The sequence below is a fragment of the Enhydra lutris genome, unplaced genomic scaffold (assembly GCF_002288905.1).
Source record: "Enhydra lutris kenyoni isolate GAN:26980312 unplaced genomic scaffold, ASM228890v2 scaffoldscaffold14, whole genome shotgun sequence".
Classification (NCBI taxonomy): Eukaryota; Metazoa; Chordata; class Mammalia; order Carnivora; family Mustelidae; genus Enhydra; species Enhydra lutris.
In genome coordinates, this window is record NW_019154098.1 from 34,015,401 (window position 1) to 34,037,940 (window position 22,540).

The window sequence follows — 22,540 nt, forward strand, 5'->3', positions numbered from 1 at the left end:
CTTCCCTTCATCATCTCCCTTTTTCTCATCAGCGTTCTAGAGATGCAGCCAGGAAGCTGGTTGGAATGTTCTAGAGGAAGAACATTTCCTTCGCTTTCTCAAGATTATCTGTGTGTGCCCCCAAGGCCCTGAAAGGTGGTTCTTAGTCTTCTATCTGTTGTTCTTTGGCCATTCAGGGATTCCTAGCATGGAGAGATTTACAATTCTAGGCGGGTCTTTGAAGCTTATTGTAGTAGTGTAGTCATCAACATTTGAAAGAACTTAACCACCAGCTGATTCTCTAGGTATTTCCAGACTTAAAGGTTGTCGAACGATTAAAAAACATGTTCTTCATGAGCTTTCGGTCTTAATTAAACAATATACTCAGAGATGTTAAGGTCAAAGATTTCAGAAAGGCTAAATTCATGTTGAACATTAAACCGTACTCACAAAGCCACTGAGTTACAAAAGTCTACTTCAATACTGGTTGGATCCCAGGAGATAACCTCTCCTCACCCAGAAACAGAGGAGACTCCATAAAAGGGAGCTAGATGGGTAAGTACAGATAAACGTGATCATTAAAGTATTGGCCTGAGTTCTGAAAGGAGACCATTATGGAGTCACCTTGTCCTCTTTTATAGAATCTTTGCAATAATCCCCAAGGCAATGTTGGTCGAGTTTCTAGTTCATGGAAATAGAAACAAAGAAGACTTCTGTACATGCTAATGGTGCTGTAGATTACACTTGAAATGTAACATTTATTTTATCCAGCCCTCACCACGGCTAGGCACTGGGCTAAACTGTTCATCTGCCCACACTCTCAGGGGCCATTATCTCCTTTTGCAGTTGAGGAAACTGAAATGTAAGTCACCTGCCTAAGGTCACACACCAGTAAGTGACCAAGTGGCTCTTCAAATTCCTTATTGCCCACCATTGGTACAGCTCCTACCTATCAGGCTCTCTTCCTTTCTGAAACCATTGGGAAAACGTGTGATGTTTCGATTTGTCCCAGGGGTAGATGATGGGATGAAAATACTGGGTAAGTTGCAAAATTGAGCAGTCATCCTTAAGGAATGCAGTAGCCCTTCCCCTTCCTAAAGCTAGAGGCAGTTAAGGTTATCAAAACAAACACACATCTCAGGTGTTAGCTTTGTGAGGCATTTGTACATACATTTATGGCCACATCATCTCTAAGGATACAGATATGGGTACCTTACATACAGAAAGCTTTAAAGGAAAAATGATATATGATGCTTTCAGGAGATGGGTTCTAAGCGTTGGCTTTCTGCAAGCCCCAGGCTGATCATCTATAACATCTGACACGTAGAAAGTATAGTGTTTGTGATATTCTATTTATTGATCACCAGATTGTGATGTCGTCCAGTTTAAGAAATGAAATACACAGGTCAACCAAAGGTTAACATATTTTATAAATCTCATTTATGGCAGAGGTTGAGTTAAAGCCTGTAATTGATTTACTTAATTACAGGTAAAAGCTTTCTCTCTGATGTAACTAATAGAAATAGTGTTATGCTTTAAGGAAATCATATTTCATCTTGTTGGTCTATACTAGATGTACAGTCATCTTCCAATAATTCAATATCCATGAGGAAAAACAATGAGATTTTTTATTCAAATGGAAATTGAGAATTAGATATAGTTGAAGGAATTATGACTTTGCTTTTGCTACATCCTGTGATAAGAGAGTAAATTACAAAAGCTCAGCTAGTTTTCAAATATATATTTATTAATATTCAGAATATATGCAGCTTGGAGTAGATGGGCTCACATTAAAAATCTGGCAGCATCAGTCTGGTGGAAGGATCTTTTTTTTTTTTAATTGGGAAAACACACAGAATACCTTTTTTGTGTATAGGACAAAAAGTCTTCAAAATTATCAAGAAAGGAAATTAGACTTTACTCTGGAGCTTTTTGGTAAAGTGCCATCAAGATGATTACTTATAATAGGGCAGTGGAAGGTATGTGATTAAGCATGCATTTGTGGCATATTTATAGAATTTCTTCACCTTGTAGGAGAACTGCGCTTGTGAAAACTTGATCGCAAGCCAAATCCCTTTCTCTGTTGCTTACAGGAGCTCTGGGCTGGGCTTCAGAGGCGGTGTGGGCTGACTGTGTGACCTTGGGCAAGTCACTTCTTCTCTCAGGGTTAACATTATCTTGTCTATATAATGACGCATCTGTCAGAAGAACAACTTCAATTAATGTTGGCAGTCATGGAAACAATATATACTATTCATTATCCAGACCTATAGGAAAATGCTGGAGCATTACAGTTGCTCAATATATATTAGTTTCCTTTTTTTAAAAAGGAAAATGCAGTTGCATGTAAAGAAAATAATATTTAAATCATATATTTTAACATTCTTAAACATTTTAACATTTTGCTTCCTGTATTTTCATGCTTTTCTTTCTGGGGGGCATATAAACATTTTCTGCTAAATTTTGCATACTTTTCAGAGATAGCCTTGTTCATCACACATTTGTCCGGGACCTTGACTATCATTGGAGAACGTGATTTCCATGGCCCCGTTATCCTCGCCGAGGTTGAGTCTCAGAGATTTCTCTCTGGTTTTGGTGTCTCTGTGCATCATGCTATTATTTCTGCCCGTCTGAGGATATCACAACCTGGTTGTCCCACAAGCACTTTGAACTCAGGATTTTCCAAACCAAATTCATTCTTCCATCCTTCCTTCCAATGTGCTACCCATTTTTTCATCCAGTTTCACAAACTGTTAATAGCTCCTCCTCCCATCTTCTCAGTGGTGGACATTTTGGTGGTTTCCAAGTTTTTTGGTTTTTTTGGTTTCCAGGTTTTTTGGGGTTTTTTTTGTTTGTTTTGTTTTGTTTGTTTGTATAACAATGTTGGGACAAAAATTATTGCATAGATTCTTGATAATTGACTTAGAACTCACCCCTTAGGGTGAAATGATGGGACCGAAGAGTATTAGATCAATCTTGAAAGAGTTTAATACATACATTCAGACTCTTCCGTTTGTGCTCCCATGAGCAATACATTATAATCCTCATTTCACTGAATCCTAGCTAATTGTAGCTACTGCCTTAAAAAAAAAAAATCAGCACCAATTTAATTGAAAAAACATAGAATTTCTTAATGTTTTTAAACAAGCATTTCTTTCCTTACTGGTGAAGCTGAGTTTTGAATGTTCTTGTTGTGCTAATAGTTTGCCTGTTCCAACTCTAAGAGTTTATAATTCTTCGATTTCCTCGAGGGGCTCTTTACTGATTACAGAGTTAATCTTTGCACTCATCAGAGGAAGAAAAAAAAACCTCCAAGGTTAATTTGAAACAACTTGATATTAAGTAGGGTCCTACTGAGGATGTTGTGTGCTAGGAATTCTCTCACTGAACTTTACAAAATCTGGGGCATCTTCTTTCAGTTTTCATACTTGAGTTCTCTGTGTTTTTCGGTTTCACTGCTTGTTCCCTCCCTCATTTGCCTGGGCCAGGTGTTTTTAATGTCCAAAAAAGGTGGTGTAGAAACCAAGGTTTTCATGATGCCACTCTCGGGAAGAAAAAAGTTTTCCTATAGCCTCATAGGTTTGGTTACTGAGGCATGCAAATTAACATACAAAAGACAGATTAACAAGAGAAAAGACAGGTCTTTAAATTTCACACACCTGTGAGTTCACAGAAAAATGTGACTCAAGGGACAATTAAAATTTGGGGTTTATATGCCACCCTAACAGGGGAGAGGAAGGGGGAGAAGGGCATGTATGGGAAAATAAATGACTTCTTAATAAGAGAAGCAGGGGAGTAGAAAGGGCACTTATGGGAAAACAAATGACTTTTAGGAAAGACCCATGAGCTCCTAAGAGAATAGGTGGGAGACATGAGAGTTTGTGACAAGGTCTGTTGAGGCATGGTACAGGTTTCTAGTCTCAGGTGTTAAGAGCCAATCTTCCATGGTGGTGAAACTTCCAGAAGGAGATTTATTACAGTTGAATTCTTTGGGGAGGCTTTGCTTTTAGGCAGATAAGGAAGTTCACACACACACACACACACACACACACACACACACACACACACACATGCGTGGCTATTCTTAAATACCTTCAGCTCAAAAAGATTTTTATGCCACAGTGGCATACTCTGGACCTTGTCACTGCCATCTAATATGGAATGATCCTAAACTAAGTATTGTTCAAGTTGATGGTTGGGTGATATTATTTCAGTCAACAAATATTTCTTGGTAACCCACTAAGTGGTAGCCATTGTGATTGGGCTCTTACAGTTGAAAAACTTTGAGTTTCAAAACTCAAACAAAACTTTGTTTGGTGGTCTTTGTTCCCAATGGCAGACAGGCTAGAGACACATGGGGCTCTAATTTATGTTGGCTTTAATAATAAAGTATATACAGTAGACTTTTGGACTTATGGGCTTAATTTAGATGACTGTGACTATTTTTGAGTGAAAACTTAAGGTCTGGCATTTTCCCTTTTGCAAGGTCCCCCGTCCTAATGGCTTGCTGCATCTCAGGCTGTTTCTGAGCACGTTATGTGGGTGATAAGTGAGCAACTACTGAGAGTCTAATGCTCACTTCCACTTTGTGCTTTTCCTATCACTTGTCAAGTAACAAAGTGAGGGAGGGCTCTTCAAGTCTTCAGTTATGTTTTGTTGCATCCAGTAGAGAAGTTGTTTTCATGGTGGTCATGAGTTCCCAAATTCTAGGGATCTGTTCACATATAAAAACAAAGACCTTAAAAGTTGTTTAAAGTAAAACAAACTGCAATCTGAAAAAAAAAATCATTTGAGACAAATATGGATTCCAATCTGTTGTGTTACCAATCCTGGCTAACGCTGATTAGGTAATAGGCTTTGGACAAAACCGACTACTTGGTTTTCCTATGCTCTTAGAGTAAACATTACATATTAACCTTTTCCTAGAAGGAACCGGGAAATTACATGGCCAGGGTTAGCAATATTTTGAAGAAATGACATGTCACATGAACATGCAAGTTACCCTGCTTTCTTATTTTCTGTTGGAAAAGTGAACCATCAGAATCACTCCGCCTTATAGCTATTGGGAGAAATTAATTGATCCCTCCCTTTCTTTCTCCCGTTAAAGAACAAAAATTCAGTGGAGTAAACTTGAAGATCTTGTTGTCTTTATTAGGTGATTCTGAAACCAGGCAACATCCCTTCTGGCAAGTAGAAAGACGCTCCAAGGAGTTTACAAAACGGATGGTTTTTATAAGAAGGAGAGTGGGGCAGGAAGGTCACTGGCAAAAGAGAAGAAAGGATTGTTCCATGAATGGTCAGTTTTCCCGATGGGGAGGGACATGGGGTCTTATCATGCAGATGATCTCATCTTACTTTGGGGGATGGAGAGGGCCCATGTGACGGATTGCCTCATTGGTGCCGACCAGAAAATTTCTGACTACATTTCTGAGGGAGGTTGAAACGACAGTTTGATTAGGTATTAAGCCCTGTTTCGATGACTTGGCCTAGCATAAGTGATTCCATCTTGGGACTGTGATTTTTTTTTTTTTTTAAACATTCCCTTAGACATTTAAAGAACCTTTATGTACCAGGCACTGTAGTGGGCACAAGACAGACAGAGATGAAACTATATCCATCCAATCAGGATCTCTGAGGGATGGGATAAATTTCCCTAGACGATGCTGGTGTGCAGCCAAGGTTAAGGTCACTGGACCCACGTCGAAGAGAGACTGGGGAGGGAAGAACAGAAGTAAGCTCCTTCTTATCTCTCTAAGTGAGGTAGAAAGGAGCTCAGAGCTCTCCAAGGAGAGGGAGGGACGATGTCACTGGAGTGGGGTGAATGGGTTGGGAGGGAGGTGACTTAAGAGCAATTGGAAGGGTCAGCTGAAGTTTAGCCTTATGGGATGTGTAATAATTGTCTCTTCTCCATCCTAAGAGCAAAGGGAAATCAGTGTAAGATTGGCAGTGGCAAGCATGGCCGGGGACAAGGTGACAGTGAAGAAGCTACTGCCTTAGTCCAGTTGGGGGACGTAGATGGCACTGGGCAGCAGAGGTGAAGACACAGGAAGGAGAGAGATTCATGGAATATGTAGAAGGCAGCCCACGGGGGTTGGGGGTGAGCTGGGCTTCCCAGTGGGTTGGATCTGGGGATGTCGAGAAAAGAGAGAAATGTCAAGGGTGACTCCTCAGTCTGGTTTGAAGAGTTGGATGGACGATGTTGTGGCTAATATGTCAGAGTCAAGCGGGGGGAGGGCACAAGGAGACAGGCAAATGCAGACACCATCTTTCACAAAGCCGAATGTGCTTCCAGAGTTGGAACATAAACTGAGATCATGAAGTTTGTTTTCATAAGTCTTAGCAACTGTGAGAAAGCTGAGAATTCAGTCCAGAGGTTCTCCCTAAGGCTCAAATATCCTCTTGGATTTCTTTCTGCTTCACTTGGGTTCACTGATCAGGTCCTATGATTGATTATAATGAGACCAAGTCACTTGTTTAAGGATGAGCTTAGAAATGAAAATTTGGTGACCCCATCAAAAGGAGGACGATGCTTGAGCTGCTTTCCATAATGATTTACAACCTAATACATTCTTAAGTAGAATCTTGTGTTATATAATATTGTGACCCTGCTGTTGGTTGGAGTTTATCTCAATTTATGTTCTATCCCATTTGCACCTGATAACAGCACTTGCTCTCCTCCCCCCAAAAGAAGGCTTTAGATAAATTGGAAGGTTTTTCAAGGGAGAGCAGCCAAAGTAATTAGGAGCTGAAAGAATTGATTTATGAGCCAAGATTAGATAAGGTAAATACATTTTATTTGGCTATCTGACAAAAAAAGTGGAATGAAGTCAATCAGCAGTAAAAAACAAAGGAAACAATTCAGGTTCACCCAGAAATATGAGAGAAATTTTCACCCTTTACTGGTTCTCCCTCCCCTACCTAACTCTCCTCATTCCTCAAGTGTTAGGTAAACCCTGAAGATCGTTTGTGAAGTGAACCCAAAAGGGTCTGATGATAAAAAAAAAAAAAACAGTTAAACAGATCCTGAAACTACCTGAGGTGGGCTAGGGAGGTGATGTTCTGACCAGTCGGTCTGCTGAATAAGGGAGATCTTCTAGGGCCCATCAGGGCATGGACATGAAGAAGCCCTAGTACAGGGCCCTTCCTTATGAATCTTCTAGGGCCACATTATTCCAGTAGTGACTGTCAGTGATGAACATCAACCGAGCCGTATGAGACTGTGTTTCGTTTGTGACTTTCCAGTTGACAGTCCGGTGGGATTTGTTTTGTTTTGGAAGGCATTTGATTTCCTGGGTGCCTCATTCACTTTATCGACCTCTGCATTTCTCAGAGGAGTGATTCACCCCTGACCTGGGGCAACCGTCTGGAAGTGAGATCCCAGACATGGCAGAGGGGCAGAGGGTTGAGGCCCAGAGTAGGCTGAAAGTAAGACTTAGCCCTCAGAGCTGCACACTCCTCCGTGTAACATGGGGGTCATTTGACATCTCTGAGCCTCAACATCTTCAGCTGTGAAGTAAAAACCATCCCTACCTCACCAGACTGCAGCAAGGCTTGGTTAAATGATCTAATGGGTAGAGCATGCTTAATCCAGGCCTGGGCACTTACAGGCTCTTCCTTGAAGAGGTCAGTACCTCCTGGGAGGAACACATCTCCTTGACACTGTCTTTGGGATTACAGATCGCCGCTCTGGCATGTGGCACCCCAGATCCCGTAGAAAGAAGGGGACATCTTAGGTCTTGAAATAATATCCGGGGATTTGAGATAACTTTGAGGAGTGAATGGACCCTGGGTAACCAGAGGGACCAGGAGATGAAGGGGAGGAAGGAGGCTCAGAGGAGGCTGGGGTGCAGACCGTGGCTGGCAGCTGGTCCCTGGTGGTGAGTAGCTCATGCCCTCCCTTGGCTTGTTTTCCGTGCATCTGTCCACACCCTCTCCCATTCAGTAGAGCTTCTGTGTTCCGGTGTTGAGCAGAGGAGAGGGAGGAAGAGCGTGGAGGAGAAACAGGACAAAAAGAAACAAAGGAGAGGTGAGTGGCAGTTCTCCTGTCCCTTTCCTGCTCCCAGGGAATTAGGGAGGCGGAGCAGGTGCGATAAATCCTGATTTGGGAGCTTTGCAAATTGTAGCCCCAGGAATTTCAATCTGCTATCGTTTTAGAAGATGGCCCTTTGACTTTGACATCTGCAGTCTGGCGAGAAGACCAGCCCCAGTCCGTACCCTCAGGACCCCTCTGGCATCCTCTCCAAGGTGACTGCCCTAACCTTCTCCTGCCCTTGATGGCTTTTCAGTGTCGGGTCTGTGTTTGTCTCTGTGCACAGACACACAGAGCAGATGTGTGCCCAGGCACCGCACACGCAGGGTGTTCCATACCACACTCCAGCTGCCTCTCCATGCCAGAGCTGCTGCCTCCTCTGTCCCCTGTTCTGCCACCGTCAGTCATCACAGTTAGAATCTGTTCATAGAGTCCTGTCGCCCAGGCGGATGGCGCAGCCTTCTTCTTGTTGGAACCAGTGCTTTGAATCAACCCTAGTCTAGGTCTGAGTTCTGCCCTTTCCCACCTTCTGCCAAGCTGCTGGCTTTTCCTCATGGGCCCTTCCTCAAAGTGACCCTGTGCTGTTAGGCTGTTCCTCAGAGCACAGGGCTCTGGAACCTAATGACCTGGTTCTGGTCCCGCTTTGGTCAAGTTATGTAAGAGTGCTCTGCTGGGTCTCCTCAGCTCCCAAATGGGACTAATCATATTCCCTACTGCAGATCTGATGAGATGAGTCCAAAAGTTAGAGCATCTGGAACATCAGAATTGTTCTCGGCACATAGTAAGTGCTCATTGCACGTTAGATAGCGTTATGCTGTTGGCCACTCGGCGTGTGTGTCCCTATGCTAATTTAAATCTACACTTAGTCTGGTCTGTTTATTCTTCTCTCCTATGAATTCCCGGTGGTCTTTCCCAGGGACCTCATCTAAGGAGCTTAGCAATTTTTACTTCCCCTTGGCAATTTCTATACCACCAGTTCTTGTAGGAGTATACTTGCCACCCGTTACTACAAACTGATTATTTTACTGTAATGATTCATTCATATTTCCATCTCCACCTCCAGACTACAGACCTAACTACAGACCCATGCGGAGAACTTTTGTCTGATTATTTGTGGCCCTTCCCACCCCCTCTCACTCCACGTCGTGGCTTACATGTGGTAGACCATTTTTTTTTTTTATTGGTAACAGTTTCATGAAGATATAATTCATATATAACACAATTCAGCCATTTAAGCTATATCTTTATAGTGGTTTTTGGTATATTCCTGGAATTGGGCAACCATCACCACAATCAGTGTTAGAACATTTTATCCAAAAAGAAAGTAGGTTCGCCATTAGCTGTCATCTCAACTCAACCCTTCCAGCCCAAGGCCACCACTGCCCTACTTACGGTCTCTGTGGATTTGCCGCTTCTGGAGGTTTCATACAAATGGAATCAGCATGTGATCCTCTGTGACTGGCTTCTTGCACTCAGTGTAACATGTTCAAGTTTCATCCAGAGCCCGTGCCAGTGTTTCCTTCTTATGGTCGAATAAGATTCCGTAGCGTTCCTCTACCACATTATGTTTTCCAGGCGACAGTTCATGGGCATTTGAGTTGTTTCTACTTTCGGACTATAATGAATAATGCTGCTCTGAATATTGGTGTACAGGTTTCTATGTGGATATGTTTTCATTTCTCTGGGTTACATGCCTAGGATTGGACTTCCTGGCTCAGGTAACTGAGGTTGGATAACTCCATGTTTTAACTTTCTGAAAAACTGCTTTCCAAAGTGGTTGTGCCATCTTTTTTTATTTCCATTAGCAGTGTATCTGGCTTGCCCACCTCCTGAATGTGGAAGACTTTTAATATGGAAAGAATGGAAAGAATAGTTCTTTCAGCTTGATTTTATAGTTCAGTAGACACTAAAAACGTACTTTCTTCTAACGCTTTAATTAACAGCACGTGCTATTAGAAAAATGCCCTTCGTCCTCAAGGGATGTCTGTGATGTACTGGGTAGACACTTTAAGAAGGAAGAAGGCAAGAAGATTAATCTGCATTTAAATAAAAATGCAGAGCCTGAGGATTTTTTTTTTTCCTAGTATTGTCTTTACTGTAGTGAACCAATATGGATTTCTTAAGAAACATAAAAAGGTATTGTTTGCCAGGAATAAGGCAGTGTTATCTAGAGGTAGAGACAAAGCATGTGATCCTATATAAAGAAATTTTTGAGAGCAAAAAGAACTGGAGTGGGGCCAAGTGACTTAGAAAAAATAAAAATCTGTTGAAGTAAGCAAGAATAGAGCTAGTAAACCAGGTGGGACATGGGATCTCTCCGTGTATCTGGACAGCTTCGCAGGGAGGGTGATGGGTGTACAGGCAAAGGGACCTAGGAGAGGGGCTGGTGGCTTCCCAGCTGATAAGCATGGACTCTGAGCTTCCAGCCCTGGAGTCAGTCAGCCTCCTTGGTCAGTGCCCAGCATGAGCATCCCTCTCTGCTCTGTTTTCCTCACCTACCTTGTTTGGCCACAACAGTTAAAAGCACATTAATACCTCGTGATTTTAGTTTAAGTAAAATCAATTTCAGTAATTCATCAAGGACACTTAATTAAGAACTTACTTAGCTTACTTTTAAAATTAATCGTAAGTTAACATATACGATAATATACCAAGGAAAATATAAGTTGAGCCAGATCACATGGGGCCTTGGCGGTACAAAGCATTCAGTTTTAACCTTTGGAGTCAAGTGGTCACATTTGTGCTTTGGAATGTGCTTCTGCTTGCCTCGAGGAGTTCGTATTGGACGGAGTGGAAGCAAAACTTGAGATACAAAGATCTTGGAGAAGAATGATAAGAGGTTGAAGGAAGACCAGAGCAGTGGGGATGGATTAGAGGGACCAGTCGGGAGTTAAGGAAAGACAAAGGTCACCAGTTGACTGTGGGGAATGAAGGTGACGCAGGCACTGTGTGAGTCTCCCGGGATTCTGCGTGGAGCATGGGGCCACTAAAGATGCAATTCTAAGACCGATACTCATGAAAAGAGACTTCACAATAACAAATATAATTTTCTAGAGAAGAAGAAGTTTTGTGTCTTCTCCATTTTTTTTTTAAGATTTTATTTATTTATTTATTTGACAGAGATCACAAGTAGGTAGAGAGGCAGGCAGAGAGAGAGAGAGGAGGAGGAGGAAGCAGGCTTTCTGCTGAGTAGAGAGCCCGATGCGGGGCTCGATCCCAGGACCCTGAGATCATGACCTGAGCCGAAGGCAGTGGCTTTAACCCACTGAGCCACCCAGGCGCCCCTTCTTCATTTTTTCATCTCAGTTTTACCTTGCAGTCCAAGTGCATTGTTTGGACCAAAGCCATTTCCTTTTCATCAGGCATGTCATTTTTCAAAGCAATTCTAACAATTTCAGTACTTCCAAATTTAATTTATGGAAAGTCTGTTTATGTCCTTCTGGGTCTTTGATTTGTTTATTTTTAAAGATTTACTTACTTATTTGTGAGAGAGAGGGAGAGAATGAATCAATGCAGAAGCGGGGGTGGGGATGGGGCTCGATCCCAGGACCCTGAGATCGTGACCTGAGCCGAAGGCAGACGCTTAACCAACTGAACCACCCAGGCGCCCCATGTCCCTCTGGGTCTTCTAAACAGGCAGCATCTGTGCAATTTCCTGAACCCCTCAAGCTTTCCTGGGGCTTGCAAATGCATAGCGATCAAGGAGATAAATGACTCAGCTAGAAAATTGACGCTAACCTGTTGAAACCCCCTTGTGATTCCAGGCTGCCCTGGCGGGAGGCACCACCATGATCATTGATTTCGCCATTCCTCAGAAGGGCGCTTCCCTCCTCCAGGCCTTTGAGACCTGGCGGAGCTGGGCTGACCCCAAAGTGTGCTGCGACTACAGCCTTCACGTGGCAGTGACATGGTGGAGTGACCAGGTGAACCACAGCGTGGCTGGGGGGCGTGGGGGGGGCCCTGAGGGGGAGGGGGCGGAGACAACATTTCTTCCACTTAGTTCCCTAGCCCTTGCTCTGTGCCAGATCAAGAAACTGGTCATGTAAAAACATAAGAAATTGGTGATATCAGTTGCTTCCTGGGTGACTGGAAGTCAGAATTAGAGGGACGACTTTTCCTTGCATATTCTTTTTGTACCTTTTGAATTTGGATCCTGTGAAGTATTATCAACTTGAAAAACTAAAAAAAAAAAAAAAAAAAAAAAATTTAAAGCATATAAAGATGATAGGCTACATCCTTTATACTCATTCACAATAGCCTTTCTTCATAGGTAATCCATGAATTGTAAAATCTTTAGCTGTAATTTGTAAAAGTACTGAACTTCTCAATTTTTAACACCTCCAGGCTCTTTTAAGCAATATTTTTCCACAGAGTAGAACTTTTACTAGAAATGTTTAATATCTGGAGAAAGAATAAAGAAGGGACAGGCCAGGCATGTTTTGAAGGCTAACTCCCAGCTGTGTGCTAACCTGGTGCCCTTCCTGCTCTGTTCTCTAGTATGAACACGGGATGGGATGGTTTCATGGCAGAGCTGAAACCAGTCCTCCGTATCTGCTAACCATTTAGGCTGTGGCAGAAAGGACAACAGAATTCAGATAGAAAAGATAGTTTTGAGAGATGTTAAAATACATTTATTTCTGCTTATAAAAAAACAGGCATGCGTTCTTTGGAAGAAATTTTTACTTGAATTTCGATTCCCAGCATGTGTTTCCATGTTAGACTTAATTCAGAAATCCTTTGACCAGAAAGGGTTCACAAGGGTGAGTTTATTTGAAGTTACCATGTAACTTGTGTCCGCATTTACCCCCAGAAGTTGGGCTTCAGGCACCAAATTAATGTAAAACAAGTAATTAATCTTTAACTGATAGTTTCTCAAACATAATAGCAAGGTTTCCAGTCCATGGCAAAAGTTACTTTTTCTCCCAAAACACCATTGTAAGTGACGCATCTAATCTCTTTTCTGCTTTTAGGGTCTTCTTGCTTTCCCCCTTTTTCCCTACCTTCCTCCTTCCCTCCTTCTCTCCTTCCTCCCACTCTTATTTTATAACATAGAGCAAAGTTGAAGATGTTGCCTTTTCCAGTGTTTCTCACACTTCAATACGCAAATGGTTACCTGGTGAAATTGGTAAAACACGGATTATGTTCCGTTAATATATCCGTTTGCCAGGGCTGTTGTACGGACTGAGAGGCTTAAACAACAGAAACCTAGTGTCTCACCCTTCCTGGAGACTCAGAGTTGGAGATCAGAATATTGGAAGGGTTGCTTGCTTCTGGGGCCTGTGAGGGAGAGTTCCGTGCAGGCCTCTGCCCGGCTTCTCGTGGTTGGCAGGTAATCTTGGGTGTTCTGTGATTTGTAGAAGCACCGCCCCAGCCCCTGCCCTTGTCTTCACCTGGCCTTCTCCTCTGTGCCTGTCTGTGTCCAACGTCCCCTTTTTATATGATTGGGGCCCCCCTCACAACCTTCTCATCACCGATGTGATCTGCGACGCCTCCCTTTCCAAATAAGGTCCCATTTTGAGGCACTAGGGGTTAGGTCTTCAACATATGAACTTTAGGGGATGCGCAAGTCAATCCATAGCAGCAGGGCTGGGGCAGGGCCTGAGAATCTGCATTTCCAGTCAACTCCCAGGCGATGCCCATGTTGCTGGTTCAGGTACCACACTTTTAGAGTAGCAAGGCCTAAGCCACAGCACCTGCATGTGCTAACAGTGTTTAAGGCTTTTTTTTTTTTTTTTTACTATAAAAATAACAGACTCATGGTAGAAACTTGAAATTATAGAAAAGTTAAAAAAAAAAAAAAGCCACCAAAAAACCCACAACACAATATATCATGCTGTTTCGGGTGGCCACTCTGCAGCCAGCATTGTTCTCAAACTTGGCCGTGGACTAGCTCTGCAAAGCCCCTGCTCTCATGGGGCTGAAATTCTAGTGGGAGAAGCCCTGTAAAAGTAGATATGCAGTATACCAGGTGATAAAGCACCACAGAGAAAAGTAAGAGGAATAGGAGGGGGGTAAATAGTGACAGAAGGGAGTACTCTGATGGAATAGAATCATCTGCCAGGGCGCCTGGGTGGCTCAGTGGGTTAAGCCTCTGCCTTTGGCTCAGGTCATGATCTCAGGGTCATGGGATTGAGCTCCTCATGGGGCTCTCTGCTCAGCAGGGAACCTGCTTCCCCCTCTCTCTGCCTCTCTGCCTATACTTGTGATCTCTCTCTGTGTCAAATAAATAAATAAAACCTTTAAAAAAGAAAAGAATCATCCACTAACATCACTGATTCATTAGAAAAAGATTGCATTGTTTTATTTTGCACTTCTTAATCAGCAGAAAGGTTAACATTTTTTTCATGTTTATTCGTCATTTGTGTTTCCTGTTTGAACAGCTGGTAGTGTTTTTCACCTGGAACGTTCAAGACTTTTTCTTAGTAAATTGACAGACAACAACTAAGAGCAATCGTCCTATGCCTAGAACATGTGTTGAATGTGTGTGTGTGTGTGTGTGTGTGTGTGTGTGTGTGTGTGTGTGTATGAACATATAGAAATTCAAACAACTTTCTTTGGTCAAATCTACCAATTTTTTCTTTGAAGTTTTAAGTTTTCATTGAGACTTGAATTGGACCTACAAAGGTAGTGACTTGACCTTGTTTGGCTCTTACCTTGGGCACACCTGAAGGCTCCTGAGGATTCCAACCCCTTCAGAGTCTCTCACCTGCCGCGAGCTGCGGGCCGCTCAGTGGCGCCCTTCCCTCCTCCGACGTAACACCCATCCTGGGGCTTTCAGATCTGAGCCCAAAGCCCTACCTCGCTTTAGCTTTGAGTCTTCCTAAGTCCTTCTAGAGACTTGATTGCTCCTGTGGCTGCCAAGTGACTTTGTTTTCATTTTCTAAAATAATTTCTTCCTATCAGGAGCTAGATGCCAAGAACTCTATGTCCAAGTGAAGAAATGAAGTACTTTGGGGGGAAACCGAACTCTTTCATGATTTAAGATTATCTTACCAACAGCACCAGATGAATTGAGGCCTAGCCTGGGGGCAGGATCAGGGCTTTAACCACATTTTTTTTTTTTTTAGGAATTTAACTCTTGTCCTTATTTTACTTAATTCTCTTCTGAATGCAACATTTTGAAGGTTGAAGAGAATACTGACATTGTTTTGTAAACTAAAGCGTGGCATATTGTGTGTGTGTGTGTGTGTGTGTGTGTGTGTGATTCCCTTTTAGGTGAAAGAAGAAATGAAAATCCTTGCCCAAGACAAAGGTGTGAACTCCTTCAAGATGTTTATGGCCTATAAAGACCTGTACATGGTGAGGGATGAGGAGCTGTACGCTGCCTTCTCGCAGTGCAAGGAAATCGGAGCGATTGCTCAGGTCCACGCAGAAAATGGAGACCTGATTGCTGAGGTGAGCATTTGCCCCCCAGAGCTTCGCCATTTATGAAAGGGCCGTAGCTTGAGCTAAAGACAATGGGGGCCCAAGTAGGTGAACTCATTCCGTGCCCTGGGAGAATGGACATATTCAGGTGGTATAGACATTGGAGTGAAGGTTTTCCTTTTTCAAACCAGCTATCAGATCTCAAACATGTTTCTCAAACAAATACTTTTCTTGGTGTATCCCAGCGCTTTTTTTTTTTTTTTTAGTAGCTCTGCCTGCTGGTTCAGAATGCCAAAGTGCAGACATGAGTGGGATCTGATGATGTAAGCAGTGTGGTGTTAAGGGCTGCTTAAAGCCCCACTCTTTTCAGAAACTGGGTATTAAAATGTGCTCTGGAGGAATCTAGATGGTATTTATTTCTCATATGAGTTCCATTATTAATGCCCAAAGGATACACTATCTGCAAGATTTAAAGAGCTGTCTCTTACCCTTTATATTAGCTGACTTTTTTTCCTCTCCCTAGGCTCAGCTCCCATTAAAGTCAGGGAGAGTGAGGCTGGGTGGCCAGAAGGCAATCAGGATCTTGAGAAGCGAGCATGAGCTGTAAACTGAAGCAGACCATACTTTAAGTGGACTTCTCCACTTCCTAGCTAGGTGACACCCAGCAGGCCATTTTCCCACTCCAAGTGTTGACTTCCTACTTCTTTTGTAAGGAAGAAATAACATTCCGGAGTAGGAAAATGTCTCTTCTGATACCATTCAGTGGGTGGGACAGAGGGCAGTGAAGACTATGATTCAGTAAAAAGCACAGCTGCTTACATAATGTCATATGAGTCACTTCAACAATATTGGGAATTCAAATATTTGGTTTTATTTTATTTTGTACTGAACCAGTAATAAGAATGTGATTCGAATTAACCTCCTATCTTCTCCGGCTTTTCAATCAAAATAATTTAATTATGAAATATGTGAATGAAAAACTAACATATACCAAGTGTTATGTTTATGTGTTAAATTTATGTTTGCCAGGGCACCTGGGTGGCTCGGTGGGTTAAAGCCTTTGCCTTCGGCTCAGGTCATGGTCCCAGGGTCCTGGGATCCAGCCCCACATCGGGCTCTCTGCTCAACAAGGAGCCCGCTTCTCCCCGCCCCCCTATCCCCACCGCCATGTGCCTCTCTGCCTACTTGTGATCTCTGTCAAATAAATAAGTAAAATCTTTGAAAAAAAATTATGTTTGCGAAATACACACACTGTACACACACACACACACACACACACACACAGACCTCTGCACCTAACAGGTCTGAAAGCCTGGCTGTGTATTTAATTCACAGTAAGGTAATAGTACTTGTCATTAGTAGACCTTCCTTGCATATATGTCTGTTCCCACTGTCTTTTTAGGGAGCAAAGGAGATGCTGGCCTTGGGAATAACAGGGCCCGAGGGCCATGAGCTGTGCCGCCCGGAAGCAGTGGAGGCGGAGGCCACGCTGAGAGCCATCACCATCGCCAGTGCGGTGAACTGCCCTCTCTACATCGTGCACGTGATGAGCAAGTCTGCAGCCAACATCATAGCGGATGCAAGGAGAGATGGTAATTCCTGAGCGAGAAGCTCGCCTGTAACTCAGTAGTAGCTAAAGAGGGAAGTAAATCGTCCACAGTTCCTGCTTTGCTTATGAGAAAGTTGCATGGGGGCGAGGTTGGAGGGGAGGTAGTGCCTGGGTGGCTCAGTCGGTTAAGTGTCTGCCTTCTGCTCAGGTCATAATCCCAGGGTCCTGGGAGCTGAGCTGGGCCCTCTGCTCAGCAGGAAGTCTGTTTCTCCCTCTCCCTCTTCCTAGTGCTCCCCCTGTTTGTGCTCTCTTTCTCTCTGTCAAATAAATGAATAAAATCTTTAAAAATGAATAAATAAATAAGTAAATAAATACCACAAGAAGTTACCTTTATTACAAAAAAAAAAAATTGTATTTGCATTTCCATAGCTTGTCTTCCTTCCTTTTTTCTCATTAGCATCCTTTCTGTTTTCTCGCACATTATGCATGTCTAGTTGTGCCCTCCTTTCTGCTTGTCTCTTAGGCATCTCCACTCTCCTCTTAGTACCTGAATCAGGATGGTGCAGGGTACACAGGGGGTGCTCAACCAATTTCTTTCAAATTGAGTTGATTTGTCCCATAGCTCCTTGGGTTTTAGAGTTATTAAAGCAATTATCCAGATAGTATTTTTATGACAATTAGTTTAAGATTTTAAAACCAAAGTCCCCCGCCCTCCCCCCACCCATAAAATATAATAGACCCTCCTAGGATGCGCTAATATCATCGCACTTTTAAAGATCAGGAAATCAGAAATAGTCTTATAAATCACCCTGACTCTTTGTTTTCTTTTTAAACTGAAACTGATTGAACTTCTAAAATATGGATTATAAAAATGATAAAATTAGATTTGGCATGTCTTTAATTAACACTAAGATTAATTTTGTCAAAATCGCTTCTTCTTGCCTGAAGTTTCAAGAAGAATTTTGTGCAAGTCAAATGTATTTTTAGAATGTAATCCATTGCTATCTTGTGTTCAGAGTAAACTCAGTTTTATACAGGAGCTAAGAAGGGCTTACTACCAACCATCTCTGGTTACTTCTCCCCTCTCCCAATAATATAATTTCAGTATAAGAGAGCACGGCGGTTCAAAAAGAAAATACTGCAATTTTAAAGTTACAGTATTCATTTCAGCCACCAGGTGGCGCTGTTGCCAACTCTGTGGAATGTGTGGTTGTATAATTATTTGCTTTGTAAATCATGTCCCGTGTCCTACAGCCTGTCAGTCAGGTCCATAATGTCAGAATACGATTTTTTTTTAAGATTTTATTTATTTATTTGACAGAGAGAGAGAGAGACATCACAAGTAGGCAGAGAGGCAAGCAGAGAGAGGGGGAAGCAGTCTCACCGCCAAGCAGAGAGCCCGATGCGGGGCTCGATCCCCAAACCCTGAGACCATGACCTGAGCCGAAGGCAGAGGCCCAACCCACTGAGCCACCCAGGCGCCCCCATAATGTCAGAATATGATTTAAGAAATAGCAAAGTCAGCAGAAACGGGCAGTCTTACCCCACATCAAGCTACTATTTTGACAGTCCTGTCAGGAAACAGTTTGTTGATCTTAAGTATTAATTTTTTACTGGGATAGAATTCCATTAGGTACAGAGTAAAAGTCTAGAGAAGGTTTTGGAATAAATCATGGGCAGAAAACTATTAAACATGAGTATGGACATTTTAATTTCATTTTAAATTTTAAATTAGATTTTTCTTAAGATTTTATTTATTTTTTTGACAGAGAGAGATCACAAGTAGGTAGAGAGACAAGCAGAGCGGGGGGGGGGGGAGTAGGCTCCCTGCTGAGTAGAGAGCCTGTTGTGGAGCTCCATCCCAGGACGGTGAGATCATGACCTGAGCCAAAGGCAGAGGTTTTAACCCACTGAGCCACGCAGGCGCCCCTTAATTTTATTTTTTGAATACGTAAAGAATTTACATGGTCCAAAAGTCAAAATTATATATTAAGAAAAAAGGATTCTCAGAGAAGTCTTACTTCCTTCCCTAGCAACTTCTTCCTCTACTCCATTAGTAATTATTTTTATTAATTTATTTCTGGCCTATCTTTATAATGTTTCTCTTTATGAAAAAATATATGCATATTCTTATTTCTCTTTCTTTACTACTTGAAAGATAAAATAGTGTATCTCATGTTCTGTATTTGGCTTTTCTTTCTACTTGAAAATATGTCTTAAAGTCAGCTCATGTTAGGTCTAGAGTTTCTCCATTGTTTCCTACGGGTGTGGTGGGCCTCTGTATTTGTTCAGCTGGTCCCCTAGTGATGGACACTTGGGCTGTTTCAGTCTCTAGCTCTTATGTATAAAACCACAGTGATGGCCTTGAACCTGTGCTGTTTTATGTGAAACGTGTATTTGTTTTCTATCACTACTGTAAACATTGCCACAAAATTAGTGGTTTAAGACAACACAAATGTATTCTCTTACAGTTCTGGAGGTCAGAGGGCTAACCCACATCTTACTGGGCTAAAACCAAGTTATTGTTCTTTTCCTGGAGGCTCTAGAGGGAGAATCCCTTTCCTTGCCTTTCTGAGCTTCTAGAGACCACCTACATTATTTGGTTCACATTTCCCTTGCTCCGTCTCCAAAGCTGCAGGGGTGGGTGGAGAAAATTGCATTATTCTGCTCTCCTCCTCTGTCCCTCTCTTCTGCTTTAAGGACCGTTGGGTTACACTGAGCCCTCCCAGTTAATCCAGGATAAAGCCCCTATCTCAAGGTTCTTAATTTAATCATGTCTGCAAAGTCCTTTTTGCCACTTAAGAGCACGTGGCCACAGCTTGTGGGGATGAGGACATGGCCGTCTTTGGGGCACCGTTATTCTGCCTGCCACGGAAGAGGATCCTCAGGGTAGAGTCCTCAAAGTGGGACTGCTGGTTCAAAGGGTAAATGCATACAGATTTTGTAGATATTTCCAAATCCCTTTCCAAAGGGGCTGTAAATAGGAAATATTTAAAATGTCAACCCAGATCTTCCAGTCGAGTCAGACTTACTGTGGCAACTTGTGAAAATGCTCTAAGGGGCCATGTCAGAGGCCGCAGAGGTCCAGAATAAATTGGCATAAGAGCTTTCCCATGCCTGGCATGTGAACTCTCACACGTGATCAAGCAGAAACCTGAAGGGAGTAAAGGGTGTGCTGGGCATAAACGGTGCTAGACTGTTCCCATGGTGACTGTATCCGCCAACCCAGGGGCAGGTCCCTGGAGAGTGTAGAGTGACAAGAGCTGGTGGACCACATTGACCTTTTGCTCATTCATTATCTAACATGACTTCTGAACATGAACAAGCAATACACCTCTATTCATCGTTACCATGTTTAAATAAGAAACAGTTCAGCTTTACAGGTTTGTGATATGCACACGTCCTATCTATAAATCCTTTGCCAGCCCATTCTATCATCAGAGCCTTTGATGACCAGAGTGTGGTCCCTAGAGTGTGGTGTCAGCATCCCTTGAGAGCTCGTTAGAAATGCAGAACCTTGGACCCCATCCCAGACCCACTGACTCAGAAGGTGCACTTAAACTAGAACCCCAGGTGATTCATATGAATATTAAAGCTTGAGAATCTCTGCTCCAGGAAGCACAAAAGGGATCCAAGTATTAATTCTTTAGTGTAGTAGCCTAGCAATACAATGCTATTAAGTTTGATATTATTGTTGAATTGCCAACCATCTCAAAAGAGAGCAGCATGGTCGTTAATGATTATATAACAACCAACGTTATCTGTTGAGTACTTAATGTGTGCCTGGCACATATTTTAATAGGTCTTATATCATTTCCTGTTTTACTATATATTATGTCATTAGTGCATTTTAATATATGTTAAATTTTAAAATTGTCATAACAATGTTCAAGTCAAGTTTTACCAGTTTGGGGGCTGATGAAATTGAGATTTGGAAAAGTTTGGTAAATTAAGCCCAAGATCACTTACTCTAGGTGCTAAACCTGGAATTCAAGCCCAAGTCTGTGTGGCCCCCAAACCCCAATTTTTTCCATTACTCTCCATTCTGTTCAAGAAGAAATTGGTTTACAGAGTTAGGAAATGCAGATATTGAGTTTGTATTTAATTGGCTTTGGTCTTTGGCCTTACATTTTAAATTTTTCTTAAAACATTATCAACATTTTGTTATTTTTTTACTATTCTTGAAAGAGAAACTCACGCTTGGAGTGATGTCACCAAGATGGCAGCTTAGGTTGGTCCTGACTTTGCTCCCCCTCACAGGAGCAGCCTAACATCTATTCAAGTGCAAGAGACCACTGAGAGAATCCCAGAACCCAGGGCTGAGGCTGAGGCACCCCCTGAACCTCAGAGACCAAGACAGACTGGATTAGGAGGGTAAGAGAAGTGACTACTCAGTGACTGCATTGCCCCTCCCCCACGCCAGTGCAGCGCCACCAGTAGAGGTCTCCCTTGAGGCTCTGGTTCCTCCTGTGGGAAGAGAGAACCCAGGGGGAGAGCCAGCCTCCCTCAGCATTGTGGGTCACTTTGGGGAGCCTCGGCTCTGATCTGACATCATGAGGAATTCAGGGGAATCCGCAGAGCTTATCCACTGGGCCTCTGACTGTGGGGAAGGGAAGGGCAGCAACAACCAGCACACGGATCTTGACAGAGAGTTCGCACCTGCAGTGCCCAAGGAGTAATCCCAGACAGCAGCTTTGATTACCTGTGAAACCAAGCTGGGGGCATATTCTGACCAGAGGAATCTGTCGGGGGGTATATTGGCCCGGTTCAGGTCCCTAAACCAGGAGTTTTGCTGACCCTCGAGCCCGGTTTGCAAGGAGCTGAGTCAGGGCCCCACCGGCTGTGGGAGTGCCTTCTGACTCCATCGGACAAGAAGCATTGGCGAGGATTCCAGAAGCTCTGTGGCCCAGCAATGCTCACACACAGAGACAGACAGCTAGAGCCGGTCACACAGAGCACAGCCAGCAGTAGGCACAGAGGCCCCCCATGCTGTGCAGAGGCTAGGGATTCATTCATAGCCAAGGCTGACCATTACTCCTGGACCCTGCCAACCCGAGAGCCTGTTTGGGAAACTGAGAAGAGCCCGGAGCCTCACTTGGGTAAGAAACCAAGCCAGCCATTGCAGTCAACTGTTCTCAGCCAGTGGCACCCCTCTGCTCCGGTCTCTGTCCTCAGACCTCAAACGGTTGCCTCAGCCAAAAATAGACCATAATAGCAGGCCCCACCTGCCCAAAGACATCACCAGCAGACACACTCAGAGACCCGAACTGAGCCAACTGGTGAATGTTCCTGCCAAATTACCCAAATGTGAAGACACAAACCTAAGAAATCAAGGATCACAAAAACAATCAGGTAAATACGATTCCACCAGAGGAAGCTAATCAAGCTCCAGTAACCGACCTACGCGCTGCCCACGGACAGTTCGGAATAATCCCCGTAAGGGAGTTTAGTGATCGACCAGCAACAGACAACCACATGAAATTAGGAACGAGGCATGAACCAAACGAGAAGTTTGACAAGGAAGTAGTAACCATCAAATAGTAACCAGTCAAAACCCTAGAAGGCTCAGAGTTCAAAAAAATACAGTAACTGAACTGAAGAATTCCATAGAGAGTTTC

The 22,540-nt window shown here is 43.1% G+C and overlaps 1 protein-coding gene across 1 annotated transcript in view; it reads left to right on the forward strand.

Moving 5' to 3' along the window:
• LOC111146650 (dihydropyrimidinase) overlaps positions 1-22,540 on the forward strand; it is a 76,782-nt gene that overhangs the window by 2,849 nt on the left and 51,393 nt on the right. Inside the window, exons 2-4 of the mRNA XM_022502289.1 lie at positions 11,773-11,931; positions 15,224-15,403; positions 16,776-16,965. Coding sequence (XP_022357997.1) covers positions 11,773-11,931; positions 15,224-15,403; positions 16,776-16,965 — 529 coding nt within the window. The remainder of the gene's footprint in view (positions 1-11,772; positions 11,932-15,223; positions 15,404-16,775; positions 16,966-22,540) is intronic.